General features: G+C 35.0%; 2 protein-coding genes across 2 annotated transcripts; one reads left to right on the top strand and one right to left on the bottom strand.

The window, feature by feature from the left end:
* Positions 1 to 167: 167 nt before the first annotated feature.
* On the top strand, positions 168 to 12518 carry CkaCkLH20_00699 (3-methylitaconate isomerase; the record flags this gene model as incomplete). The annotated part of the gene is made up of 4 exons (XM_038883419.1): positions 168 to 701; positions 761 to 958; positions 11993 to 12398; positions 12451 to 12518. 4 exons carry the CDS (start codon positions 168 to 170, stop codon positions 12516 to 12518), a joined length of 1206 nt encoding a protein of 401 aa, XP_038751014.1.
* A 167-nt stretch (positions 12519 to 12685) lies between these two features.
* Positions 12686 to 15019, bottom strand: CkaCkLH20_00698 (copper amine oxidase; the record flags this gene model as incomplete). The annotated part of the gene is made up of 1 exon (XM_038883418.1): positions 12686 to 15019. One exon carries the CDS (start codon positions 15017 to 15019, stop codon positions 12686 to 12688), a length of 2334 nt encoding a protein of 777 aa, XP_038751013.1.
* Positions 15020 to 15499: the final 480 nt, after the last annotated feature.

Raw genomic sequence — 15499 nt, 5'->3', positions numbered from 1 at the left:
TGCCGAGGCGGCTCAGAGGGCCACTAGATGACGAGAAATCAGCAGCTTGAGCTTGAGATTTGAATCCTGGACTTAAAAGCTCCCTTCAATTACTGGAGTACGCACGTTTAAAATATGATTCTGGTCGCTTAGCTGATATTTGAAAGTTGACCAACTAATTTCCCACTATGACGCCTGTGTCCACCTTGCCCGCTCCCAGCATTTTTGCTACCTTCATTCGTGGGGGCACCAGCAAAGCACTATTCTTTCATGAGAAGGACTTGCCTCCTCCGGGGCGGACGCGAGATAATGTTCTTATTCGCGTCATGGGCTCTCCAGATCCTAGTCAAATCGACGGCATGGGCGGAGGACGCGTTGTCACATCCAAAGTCGCCATCATTCGGCCTTCCCAACGACCAGACGCTGATGTCGATTACACATTTGCGCAAGTTGGACTTGGCGAGTCGAAAGTTTCGTATGATGCCAACTGCGGAAATATCTCTTCAGGCGTCGGACCCTTTGCAATCAACGAGGGGCTACTGAAGAGCCAAACCTGGCGGGACGGCAAGAGAGTCGTCAGAATTTACAACACGGGGACCGACGCCTTGCTAGTTGCCCATGTTCAGATAGACGAGTTTACAGGAAGAGCACAGGAGAAAGGAGACTATGCCATCTCCGGCTGCCAAGGCACTGGTGCGCCCATCCTCATGGATTATTCCCAGGTTAGTTCGACGACAACCTCACATCGCGGACCAATTGTGAGGTACTAACAAATCTCCAGGCTGCTCTGCCTTCCAAGATGCTTCCAACCGATAATATCATCGATCATTATGACTGTACATTTGGTCAGGTTGAAGCCACCTTCTGCGAGGTTGGAAATCCAGTCGCGTTTGTCGCAGCAGAATGCCTCGGAGTTCTGGGAAGCGAAACGGTCGATTCTCTTGACAGCGACAAAGAGCTTATTGATCGTATACGCGAGGTGAGAGGACGTGTTTCTGAGAAATTGGGAAAATGCACCGACTGGAGCAAGGTCGATGAACAATCACCAATGTTGCCCATGATTGCGGTGGTGTCCAAGCCTACTTCGAAAGAAGGAAATATTCAGGCACGTCTCTTCCTTAACAACCACTGCCACCCGAGCATGGCAGGTACAGGCGGAGTGTGCACGGCAGCGGTTAGCCGTCTCGAAGGATCGGTGGTGAACCAACTATTGCCTAGAGACGCGTTGGAGTGTAAGGACTTGGTAATTCAGCATCCTACAGGACATCTACCGATCTCAGTCCAAACAAAAAACGATGGGGGGATGAAAGAATTCCCAAATTTTGAGGTTCTAGGTTTCATGAGGACAGCACGGTATCTATTCCAAGGCAATGTTTTTATTCCAGCTAACTTGTTGTGGGTTTAGCCGGCAGAATTGGGCAGCGTAAGTAGGCAGTATGAGGCCTAGCCTCTACCCCCACTATACTGCTACTATTGCGCGCATACCTACTAAGCTAGAACTTCCCTTTTATATACTTAATATATTATTACTAATAGAGCCCTATATTATATATATATAACCCCTTATAATATTAATACTAATTAATAGTTAACTTTATTATTATACTACTTAAACTATAAATTAATAAAGATTATTAAAAAGAGGTAATTTTTTATATTAACTATAGATCTTATAATCTATTAGTAAATAGAGCTATTATACTACTTAGAGGTATTATAATCTTATTTAGTTAATTACTATTAACTACTTAAGGGACTTTAGATCTATTTAAATAGCTATTATTATTTACCTAAAGATTATAACTACCTTTTATATTTATTATATATTAAATACTTTAAGTAAACTAATAGCTATTAATTAAGCTAAATAATAAAAAGATTTATAATAAATAAATCTCCTTTTTTATTATAAACTTTACTATAATATTACTACTTTTAATAATAACTATAAAAATATTATTATTAGCCCCTTTAAGCTTAAAATAAGTAAGGCTATTAATTTAGTCTTATTAGCTTTTAAATTAGCTTTAATATAATAAAGTAGTTATTATTTCTATTTCTATTTAAGTTATAAATATAAATAATAAAGTTTTATAATTTCTATATATTATAATAAGCTATTAATAATAATAACTATTTTCTCTTATTCTTTATTATTTTTAATATCTATCTATTTAGCCTAAATAATTAATAAAAAGTTATTACTTTTAATACTTAAAAAACTACTTTATTTATTATTACTATCTATATACTAAATAAGATATATAAATAAAGCTTAATTTAAGACTAAAACCTATTAAAAAGGCTTATTTAGATATATAATTATAAAGAATTTTTTATATATCTATTACTTAGTTAGCTTTTATATTAATTAATAATATTATTAATGTTATTACTCTCTCTCTTAGCTATATTAATATAAAATATAAAAATAACTATTATTACTCTCCTTAGAGATAACTAAATAAGCTAAAGGGGTAATAATTAAGTATTAATCTCCTATTTAAATACTTTTCTATCTTATAATTTAAAATAACTTTATTATAAATATTTAATATACTTTAAGACCTCTAAAAATAATAATAATACTATTTATAATATATTTTTCTTTTTATTATTACTTATTACTTTTACTTTTTATTTATTTAAAATAAATATCTAATAAATAAAAAGTATAAAAACTCTATTTAGATACTATATATAAAACTATATTACTCTAAATTATTATACTTTAAGTATAAATTATAAATTATATAGTAATAACTTTTAAAACTTATAGACTAAAACGCTTAATTTAGATATATTACTATAAAGATTCTATTTTTATTATTATTTAAAGTAGGCTTTTATAATAATAAATAGTTTAGAAACTATTATATTTCTACTTAGAGATCTATTATAGCTAGAATATAAAAGAAATAACTTCTTTTTATTATTTCTACTACTAAATAAATAAATAAAACTAACTCTATATCTATTTTTTACTTATTAAACCCTTTATTATACTTTATAATTTAAAGTAACTCTACTATAAATACTTAGTATACTATAGAGACTTTAAGAGACTATTTATAATAATACTATCTAAATACTTTATAATTAAAAAAGAAAAAACTAAATAGATAATAAATTACTATTATAATAGCTTTAGCTTATTTTCTCTACCCCTATAACTTAATAATAATATTAATAATAATTAAAATACTAATAGTATCTCTCTCTAAATCACCCTTATTAAAAACAGTATACTTAGAGAGAAAATAAATATAAATATCTATTTAGAGAGCTATAATTACTAACTATTAACTATTCTTTTATAGAGAAATAGAATAATAGCTAATATAAATAGTAATAGCTATAAATTATTTAATAAATAGATTTAACTTTAATATTATAGCTAAAGATATATTTATATTTATATTAGTAATAATCTTATTAAGAGGTTTTTAATAGATATTAATCTAATAGAGGTAGAATACCTTTTATATTACCTTTATAGTTATTTTAAATAAAATATAAGTAGTATTAAAACTTATAGCTTTACTAATAATATAAAGGATTTTATAGGTATTAATTTAAAAGATATTAATAATAATTATATAGTTAAAGTTTAAGTTATTTTTAAGCTTAAACTTAAACTATTAAAGTACTATTATATTTATTTAATAATATTTATAATACTTAATAAGCTTTTTAATCTCTATTATTATGATAGAATAACTAGCTTATTTAAAGATAATATAAAGTTATTAAATAAAGAGATAACTAAAGTGTTACAACCCGTTAGGCATAACCAACAAAGGACGCCCCACTAGGATACTAGGCAGTTATAATAACATATTTATATATAGGATCACGGGAACACATAAGGATCCCTTAGGAACGGAAGAACTATAGTATAGGTCACATAACAATAAGATAAGAGATTAGATCCATATAATCAAGATACAGCATCCATATTCCAGAAAGATGGAAGCCGTATGCCAAGGATACGGGAGCCGTACAGGGCATGTACAGCACCCAGCAATAGGACTACCCAGGACCTATATATAGGATAGACTTAAGTCCACTTAAGGACAAACTTCTATAGCTCTTTAGCAATTAACTTATAATTCTCACTTAAGACTCTTAGCTATACCTAAGTAATAATTACTCTATAACTCTTATTAAGGACTTAATTAATTACTAAGCCCTTTAAAGACCTATAATTACTTAACTTAACCTATAGAATAATAAATAACTATTACTATTATTATTACCTAACTTACTATTAATATAAAACCTACTATTAGTTAGCTAGCTATAATACTTTAATTACTCCTATTTAGTAAGTTACCCTTTAAAAACTATTAATAGTATTATAATATCTTTATAACTCTCTAGAAAGACCCCTAGCACTAGATCCTCCTCTAGCACTAAGAAGGCCCCTATTAAGAAGAACCTTACTTAAGAACTTAGGGATTAGAGAATAAAAGATAATAGTAATAATAATAATAATAATACGCTTAAGGAATAGCTTAAATAAGCTAACTATAATATCTAATAGATATAGGAAATATTTAATACTAATACCTATACTACTAAAGAACTTTAGACTACTATATACCTATCTAACTAGTATACTTAGGAACTTAAATAGTAGAACTATACTCTTTAAGCTACTATTAATATTATTATTACCCCTATTATAAAAGGATAAGAGAAGCTTTAACTTAACCCTCTTAATCCTTTTAATAGATCCCTAGGATAGCTTAAGGGATTCCTTATCTAAATTAAGAACTACTAGAATTTCTATTATAGTAACTTTAAGAATAAAACTAAAAAAGTTATCTATATATCTACCTTCCTTAAGGGATAAGCCCTCTAGTAGTTTAAACCCTTCCTTAAAGAGTACCTCAATAAGGAAATACTTAACTATTATTCTACTAAAGTTAGAGATATTTTTAGTAGCTTTTAGGGCTTTAAGTCCGCCCTAAAGTCTCTATTCTAAGACCTTAATAAGAAATAATAAGCTAAATAAGACTTACTTTACCTTAAATAGACTAAGTTAGCTAAAGACTATACTATAGAGTTCTAATAGATCTATATCTAGCTAGACTTAACTAATAAAGATAAGATCTTTATATTCTATAATAACCTTAAGGATAAAGTTAAGGATAAAATTATTAAGGTTAATAGACCTAAAGACTTCCTCTAGTATATTAAGCTTACTATTAAGATTAATAACTAACTATATAAGTAATATAAAGAGAAAAGTAAATAATAATAACCTACTAACTCTAGCTATAAGTACTAATAGTAGCCTAGATACTATAATAATAATTAATATAATAAATGCAATAGTACTACCTATAGATACTATAGTGGACCTATAGATCTTAGTGCAGCCTAGCATAATAATAATAATAAGGGTAATAGCTAGAAAAAGAATATTAAGTGCTATAACTATAATAAGAATAAATACCTTATAAAAGAATATAGAGTACCTAAAAAAGAATGCTTCTAGCTAGTACTTAAGAAAAGATAAATTAGTATTACTATTAAGGTAATCCCTTATAAATAATTTAGTTAAACTATCTACTTTAATAATAACTATAGAGTTTACTTAGACTCTAAGGAATATATAGGATAGTACCCTAAGAACCCTAATAGAATAGGATATAATACTACTAGAGTAAAGAATATTAGTAGACCCCTAAATTAATAAACTATCACTATAGGATATAGAAGCAATAGCAAACTTAAGCGTAAGGCTTAAGAACAACTTAATAGCCTCCTAGAATATAGGGCCCTTAAAGAAAACGGATAGTTTAAAACGTCTAAATATATTAGCCTTAAATAAGAACTAACCTATAACTTAGATAAGCCTCATAACGTTATATAATAACGTACTTAGATAGTAGCTATCTATAGGTATAAACCTAGTATTAATAATACTAGCTCTAAAGAGGACTCTAATAATAAAACCACTAGGGCTAATAAACGCCTTTAGTATTAGAAAATCAATCCTATAAAGGATAAATAGATACTCAAATTCTTTAGCACCTTAGGAGAATAGCGTAACAGAAACTATAAACCAGAGTTTAAGCTAGATAACTACCTATATTTATATATAAAAAGTAACTACTACTAATACCTCTACTAGCCATAATACTTCTTTAATAACTATAAGGAATATCTTAGAGATAAGTATATATATTAATTCTACCCTAAAAGGTATAACTAAGAACCTATTAAGAAGGTCTATTAAATTAACTAAATATATAGATGGGAACTTAAGCTATTTAATAGATAAATTATAACCTTTAGATTAAGCTAAGAATACCCTATAAGATACCTCTATAATACTAATATAAGCTAGTAAGATTACTAATAAGATAAATATATAATCTATAGAGAAAATAAAGCTAAAGCATAGCAACTTAGCTAGAATAGAGCAACCCCCCCTATAGTAAAGTATAAAGAGAGCCAGCTCTAGAAAGCATAACGTAAAGGGAAATAGATCACCTACTATAGAGATAACTAGTCAAAAAACTAGGATTGCCTACTAAAACTAAGGGATAATAATAGGTAGATAAGATAAGGTCCCTATATAGTATAACTAGGGCATACCTAGCTTAATAATACAAGTATATCCAAGTTCAGATATAACTCAATAGAAGACCAGCTACCATAATAATAGATAGCAAAGCCTAAGGAAACTTTATATCGCTATAAATAGTAAATAAATAAAAAATAACCTAGAAGAAGAAAGCAGCAGAAAACTATTATAAACTTAGCACCGTTAAAGGAGAATAAGTCTAGTACGGTAGAGGACGCATTATAGTAGAGACAGCATACCTCCCTATATAGATCTATAGCTAAAATAAGTAACTAAACTTTAATATTATAGAGATAGGAGATAAATATAATATTATCCTTAGAAGACCATAGTTATATAATAGCAACCTATAGATAGATTAGAGAACCAGCTAACTCCATTAGGACTAAGATTTAGTTACTAAGTAGCAGCCTAGAAGAGGTGCCTTAAATAAACCTTTTAGAACTCCTAAAGTAAAGAGATTTTTAGTATACCTATAAATTAAGGATATAAATACTAGGATATTATTAGTAATAGATATTAATAAGAAAGATTAACTTCTATCTATCCTAAAAGAATACTAGTAATACTAGAAGCTATTTACTAAAGAACTTAAAATAGGACTATTAGAACATAGTAACTATAACTATAAGATACCCCTAAGAGAAGGGAAGGAGCTAAAGCTAGAAGCAATCTATAGACTTAATTAGAAAGAAATAGAAGTACTTAACGCTTACCTTAAAGAAAACCTATAGAAGGGATATATTAGACCCTCTATATTACTAGTAGGATATCTAATCCTATTTATACCTAAAAAGAATAGTAAACTATAACTCTATATTAACTATAGAAAACTCAATAATATTATAATTAAGAACTACTACCTACTACTACTTATCTCAGAACTTAGAGACCTATTATATAGAGCCTAGTAGTTTATAGCACTCAACTTAAAAGGAGCCTATAACCTAATATATATAAAATCAGGCAAAGAATAGAAAATAGCGTTTTAAACACACTAAGGATATTATAAATACCTAGTAATACCCTTTAGACTCACTAATATACCTATAATATTCTAGATAATAATTAATTATATCTTATAAGAATACCTAGATATATTTATTATAGTTTATCTTAATAATATCCTAATCTTCTTAAAGACACTAGAAGACCACAAGAAGCATATACACCAAGTACTATAGAAACTACAAGAAGCCAAACTCCTAGTAGAACCAGAAAAGAGCAAATTCCACACCTAAGAAGTCAAATTCCTAGGCTTTATAATAGCCCCTAGAATCCTCAAAATATTAAAAGATAAAATTATAGCAATATAAGACTAGCTAATACCCTAAAACGTTAAGGATATATAATCCTTTATTAGATATATAAACTACTACTAATAATTTCTAAAAGGATACTTAAATAAGAATAACCCTCTTATAAGACTCTTAAAGAAAGACGTCCCCTAATAATAGGAAGAAGAGCAAGAATAAGCCTTTAATAAGATTAAGTAATAAGTTATATTAGAACCTATACTTATTATACCTAACCCTAAGAAACCATTTAAAGTTAAAACCAACTCCTTAGACTACGCTATAAGAGGACAGCTAGGCTAACAAGATAATAAAGGATAGCTACGCCTATACGCCTTCTTCTCATATAAGCTATATAGCCTAAAACTTAACTATTAAATCTATAATAAAGAACTTATAGCAATTATTAAAGCATTTAAGGAATAGAGACCTTAACTATTAGGAATAAAGTATAAAGTTAAGGTCTATACTAATTATAAGAATCTTACCTACTTTATTATATTAAAAGAACTTAATAAATAATAGATTAAATAGTCTAAATTCCTCTTAGAATTTAACTTTAAAATTATCTACTAGAAAGGCAAAGAAAACGGAAGAGTAGACGCTCTCAGCAGGAGATTGGACCATAAAGTCCAGGTACCTAAAGAAACCTAAGTTATCCTCAAGAAGGACAAGGAAGGAGACCTTATGCTAGCAGTTAGACTCTTAATAATAGCCAGAAGAGATAGTACCAGCATAACTAGAAGAATATCTCCTAAAGCCATTAGGGAGGTATACTCTATACCTATATATAGCTACTAAGGCGTAACTAAGATATAGAAACGCATTAGATAACACTATAATAAAATAGCTATATAATAAGAAGTATCTTTAGTAATTAGGGACTATAAGGTCTATATAAAAAGCAAACCTAGCTAATATTAGCCTTATAGTAAGATATAGCTGCTCCTAGTACTATAAACTATATAGGAATCCCTCTTATTAGACTTTATTACTAAGTTACCTAAGTCCTAAGAACTAATAACTAAAGTTTACTATAATAGCATCCTAGTTATTATTAATAGACTTATAAAGTATTTATACTTTATCCTATATATAGAGTCTAATACTATAGAAGACCTTACCTATAAGTTTCTATAGGTAATTATTAGCTAATATAGATTACTAAAGGAAATTATATCTAATAGAGATAAGCTATTTACTTCTAAGTTTTAGAGATCCCTAATCTTATAGCTAGGATCTAACTATAAGATATCTACTGCTTTTTATCTATAAACTAATAGCTAAATAGAACAAATCAATTAGATTATAGAAACCTACCTACACTATTACATTAACTACTAGTAAGATAACTAGGTTTAACTGCTACCTATAGCCTAGTTTGCCTATAATAGCGTAGTAGGAGAAAGCATAAAAGAATTACTATTCTACCTAAACTATAGATTTAACCTAATAGCCTATAGAGAACTATAATAAGGCCTAATAGCCCTTAAAGCTATAGTAGATATTAATAAACTTAAGGAAATCTAATAGGAACTCCTAAAAGAACTTAAATTTATATATAAATAAATATATAAATACGCTAATACCTTAAGAGTTAAGGGACTAACTCTATAGGAGGGGGATAATATATACCTTCTCTACTAAAATATTAAAACTAAATAACTAAGTAATAAGTTAGACTTTAAGAAACTTAGACCTTTTAAAATTATAAAGAAGGTATCTAATATTAACTTTAAACTTATACTACTAGATACTATAAAGTATTATCTAGTCTTTTATATTTTACTTCTTAAAAAAGCACTATAAGGATTATATATAGATAATCTCATTATTATAGAATTAAATAAGCTAGAATATAAAGTTAAATAAATTATTAACTATATCTAAGACATAAATAATATATAATACCTTATTAAATAGAAAGGATATAGATATAAAGATAACATATAGGAACTAGCTAAGAACGTTGCTAACGCATAAGAAGCACTAGTAAATTATTAGGCATAACAATAAGAGCAGGAAGCGCTCAAAATCACCTCACTAGTATAGATAAAGAGAGGACACTAACGCATAAGACTACCAAGACCACGCTTCCAGCTAGCAAGAGAAAACAGGCCGCAACAAGACAAACCCCTAGTTTGGTTGGGAACGCTAATAGCTAACTAGGAAGCCTCCTCTAAGAGAAAATTAGGGGTAACTGGATTCCAGTTAAATAACGTATCTACATTTGAGACACCCTAAGCCCCTATTGATTATACTTCTAATAATAAACTGGATGCCTCCTCAGAAGATTCAGCAATAGCCCCCTTCCCTTTCTTAAATACTATTTATTTCTATTCATAAAGCTGCTCTAACTTGGCAAGCAACTTGTTTAACTCTAACTAAGCTTTCTAGTAAGCCTTAGCCTTTTGCTGTAAAATTGTAGCCCTCTTATAAAACTTTGCCTCCTCTACCTCCTCAGCCTTATCCAAACGATCTAACTCCGCTACTAAGCGATTTACTACTAAAAAAGAATTAGTAATAAGGAAGACCCACCCAGCAGGACCAAGAAACCTATAAGTATAGATCGCGTCCTCAGAAGCATCATAAGGAATCCCTAAACGATAGTAAGTTCCGTAGACGTTAGAGTCTAGAAGAAGCAAGCAGTGCATACTGCGTAACTAATAGTTTAAGTAAGGCATCTTATTTATAATGCCCTCGTTAGTAAAATGAAGAATTCAAAGTAAATGACGATAAGTTAAGGCACTAGAAGATTTAGACTTTTAAATGCGACCTAATATAGTATTAGCATTATGGGAAGAATTAGGAAGCATAATTAACAACTCCCTAACCTAGGAGCCTATACCTACTTATATTAGTCTTAAGGATAAGACTATTTGAGGGGAGACCTAATATTATAACCCATTAAGTATAACCAATAAAGAACGCCCCATAGGGATACTAGGCGGTTAGAACGTCACCTTTATATATAGGATCACGGGAACATGAGGGGCTTGCCTGGCGCGGAAGAACTATAGTATAGGTCACGTGACGATAAGGAATGAGCACAGATAAGGGACCCATAATGAGCGCTCAGTAGATACTAGAATGAGCGCTCACCCCACATCAGAATGAACGCTGATGGTCACGAAGGCAAAACACTCATGAGCAGCAGTAACCGCTCATAAGTAGGACTTATATATAGGATGGACTTAAGCCTACCTTAAGTTTATACTTCTATAGCTCTTTAGTAATTAACTTATAATTATTATTTATAATATTTTTAGCTATACCTAAGTAATAATTACTCTATAACTCTTATTAAGGCCTTAACTAATCACTAAGACCTTTAAAGACCTATAATTACTTAATTAGACCTATAGAATAACTAGTTACTATTACCGTTCTCAATCCCTAACTTACTACTAACACAAACCCACTATCAGTTAGCTGGCCGTAACACCTTACTATACTACTGCTATTATATATATACCTATTAGGCTAGAACTTCCCTTCTATATACTTAATATATTATTACTAATAGAGCCCTACGTTATATATATATAACCCCTTATAATACTAATACTTATAAACTAACGACGTGCTGAGCGTTAAAGAACTAGACTATATACACATTACCACCAATAGACTCATGGCCTCATATCCATGAGACTTTCCATACATATTGAAAATCGTTAGTTGATAACGGAAGATCCAACATGGGTGCTGCAGTAGGGAAGGGCAGATAAGGAGATTATCAAGGACCAATTGAAGCCATGCGGTAAATCAATGTAAGCAATATAATATAACGTCATTAAGCTGGCCCATGATGCAGCGCCGTGGAACCATAACAAAGTCCTTTCTTTCATAACATTGGACGGGGGTCTCCGACACCAAGTCAGCAAGCGCGCGTTCTAAAGCGCGCCTCCGCCTCCACGTCAGCGACGCTCTGCCACTTCACAGTAGTGCTTACCTTCGGGGTGTAATATTCAAATTTGTATATAAGTTATGGGCTACTCAGCTTCGTTTATAGAATCTTGCGAACTTCAACGACCGACGCTTCCGGTTCTATATCACAATGTTTATTACTTGCCGTGCCATTATCATCAGCATATTTGCTCTTCTTGCGACTCAGACTCTCGCAGCATCCAAGGCTCCATGTCCCATCGAAAAACGATCTGCAAAGGAAGTTGTGAAGAAGCTTGGTCTCATACCGAATGAGGAGAAGGGCTACTACGTTCAAACGTTCCAGGACCCAGACACGAACAGTCAAAATCGATCCCTCAGCACAGCCATATACTATCTACTAGAGGGGTCCGTCGGTCCATCCATCTGGCACCGCGTCGATGCTGCAGAGGCGTGGCACTACTACGCAGGGGCCCCTCTCACACTCTCGCTGTCCTATAATGACGGTAAACCGTTGAAGAATGTCTCGCTCGGCCCGGATATCTTTGCTGGGCAACAGCCGCAATACGTCATACCGAAGTCTCAGTGGCAGAGGGCAACTAGCCACGGTCGTTGGACTCTTGTCGGCACGACCGGTGAGTATTTGCCATTGCTCAATATTTGGACTTTCACTTATACGCCAGTTAGTTGCTCCTGGTTTTGTTCCATCTGGGGTAGAACTCGCAGATCCGAATTGGATGCCAAATGGGGCATAAAGACACGACTTTTTGAAGCGAGTCTAGGGACTGCGAGCCATGATATACTTGTCAGTATCACTAGGATAGGGATTTCAAGATTTCAAGTAATTATGAATGAATTAGATCTGGCTTATCAGACAAATCCGAGAATGCCCGTCCACACATATATGTATCTTCCAGCCTTTTTAGGCCTCATCGTTTTTCTTGATACTGAAGACGGGCTCAGAAAAGTCCACTTCGCATTGCCCAGGAAGTTCGACCCCGTAGGAGTCATACTCCAGTTCTCCAGTCGTCTCGTTGACGGCAACCCATCTACGGTTCAACAAGTCACCATCCTGTGCTCTGTCGTTGAAGTTCTGTGGGGCAAAAACAATGCTACTGACGGCCTCGCTGTAGAGTGTGACAGGAATGTCTTCAGCTCGAGTAAAGTGATGCATGCCGAGGTTGAACCACAAGACAATGTCCTCATTATCCGTGTTCTCGCCATCGAAGAACTTTAGGAAGTCCTGCTGAGGCTTCAGGGGAAGGTTGACGTTGGCATGGCTGTTTGCGTACGGCTCGTTGTCATGTTGCCGCGACAGTGCCAGGTGTGACTTGGCAAACGGCGTTTGGTGTTTCGTCCAGGGCGAGTTGAGGGGAGTGAGGTGAATGTTGGACTTTCCCGGCACCACGCGATAGCCGCGCTTCTCACCCCACGCGTTGGTGGCGTTGGGGTTCACAATGCAGTACATCGCAGCGTTGTTGGGTTGCCAGTTGAACTGTTGCTCCTTTGTCATGACGGACTTTTGCAGCTCCATCTGCTCGAAGGACCCCAGCTCCGGGTACCATGGCTGTGTTTGGTTTACAACAGTAAGTTCGCTGACCTCGAGGCTGTTCTTGGTGTCGAGGATGTCGAAGTCGGCTTTGTATGTCAGGATGTGGTCGTGCAGGGATCCCATGGTCGCTTCCTGAATTCTGGGACCGAAGTTGCCTTGGTCCGCGTAGTAGAACGACGACTGAAGATATCCTGAAGCGCGAACCGTAACATCGAGGGAGCCGTCGACGTGGAAGCTGTAGTCGAACATGTAGTCGTAGTTGCCCACAGTCGCGACGGACCGCATGGTAAGAGCGGAGGCTTTGACAGTTCCCAAGTAGCTGAACCCGTATTCATTACCGCTTCCATACCGGTGACGCGAAACTGGGTATCCTGCATCAGCTTCAAAGATACAGATAGCGTCGGTGTTGACAACTGAGGAGTTTCCTTCATGGTATGTGACGTTCCAGAAAGTGCTTCCGAAAGGGCAATCGTATCCTTCGACGAGGGTACCGAGATCAGTCCCCAAGCTGTAGTAAGTGTCGTGGTACACAGTACCGGCAGCCTTGGGAGTGAAACCGGCGTACTGAGCTGCTGCTTCTTGCAAAGACAGCTCGTAGATGATTCTCTCGCCCTTGAACTTGATGTCGTAGTACATGAGCCCCAGTGTTCGAGAATAGGACGTGTAGAAAGACCAGCCCATGTACTCGATGTACTTCTCCTCTTCATCGACCTTGTAACGCTTGCCGCCAACTTCAAGACTCTGAGGCGCCAGCTTGTCCTCCAAGTCTCGGACGCCCATTTCTGGCTTGTAATCGAGAAGGCCCCAGTCTGGTGTGCGTGTCTGCTTGAAAGTCTCAACCAGCTCACCAGCCTCCCATGCAGCTCTGAAAGAGTCCACAGTGGAGAAAAACTTCTCATTCGTAACGATGCCCCTCAGTTTGTAGTGAGACGGATCGGTACCAGGAATGTCGAGAATTACGAAGAAGTCGAGCGGAGTCAGGTAGGTAGCTGAGTTGGGATATCTGAACATGACCGTGCGGAAAGCCTGGGTCCCGTCGTATGAGAGAGGCGTTCCGCTTGTGGAGGTGAGAGTTGTTCGGTTGTCCGATGCGCCGTAGTACACCCCATCAATGAGTTCGGACGTAATGTCTGAGATGTTGCTCATGATGGAGACCAAGAGCGGCTCCGTAGCAGCAGTACGGGCAGCATCGAAGTAGCGGCTGTTGAACGGGATCTTGCCACCACTGCCACCGTTGAAGATGTAGTCGAGCTTCTCGACCTTTGTCTCGGCGCTGACTGGAAGTGGTCCAACCATATACTCTTGAGAGTCCGGTTCGCCCTTACCACCAGAGAGGATGACCGCTCGAGCATACTTAGGAGGAGGTTCAGCCGTGCCGGTGAGGTAAGGCAAGACATCAGACTTGTTGGTGTGAAGAGTGTCAATCCAGTACACGTAGTTGTCTGTAAGAGTTGCAACACTAGGATCCGTGAGATTGAGACCAGTTGATGGATCATGTAGCAGGTTCCAGACGGCAAAGTTGTCGTCAGGGGAGATCGGAGACCAGACGTTCGTCTTTGGTGCCTTGACTTTAGGTGCAGCTTCGTTGACATTGCATGTACTGATGTTGGCAGCACGCTTGAAAGGATGGCTTGTGTTAGGCTTCGATGTCGCGGGCACGATGGCAAGAGCCAATAAGCTCAACGCAGCCTTCTTGATGGTCATGGTGGAGGCGAAGGAGATTGCACCGATCACTATCAACTATTGGTGCTGCAGATGAGTATCAAGAACAAAGCCGAAAAGATTCGAAGACCTCGTTGATTCCATTTATATTTGACCCTGTAGTTCCGATATCGCGCCTTCGAGAACATTACTTTATGAGAAATGCTTATCATCGAAGAGTTCTCGTTGCCGTAGGCAATGATGCCAAGGCCCTAGTCTCACGGAACTGATGCCGGTCCATGTCCTTGGGACTTCTCCGAATGCCCGGGCCGGTTTACAGAAGAAGACCGAGACTGTTCTCCCTACATGTGGCTGACAACTGTTGAGTACATGCCTCGCCATAACAATGTAGTAGTAGATCATTGTAGACTTGTGTGCTATCTATTGAATCTGCGTGCCAAGACCTCCAATGGACACCCCTCTCCTGTCATGCATTATCAAAATGCAACCATCGATAGTGCTATGCACATAATCCTAGCATTC

Source organism: Colletotrichum karsti (genome assembly GCF_011947395.1).
Source record: "Colletotrichum karsti strain CkLH20 chromosome Unknown Scaffold2, whole genome shotgun sequence".
NCBI lineage: Eukaryota > Fungi > Ascomycota > Sordariomycetes > Glomerellales > Glomerellaceae > Colletotrichum > Colletotrichum karsti.
Note: the sequence above shows the minus strand (reverse complement) of the source record. Positions and strands in the feature narration are given on the sequence as shown.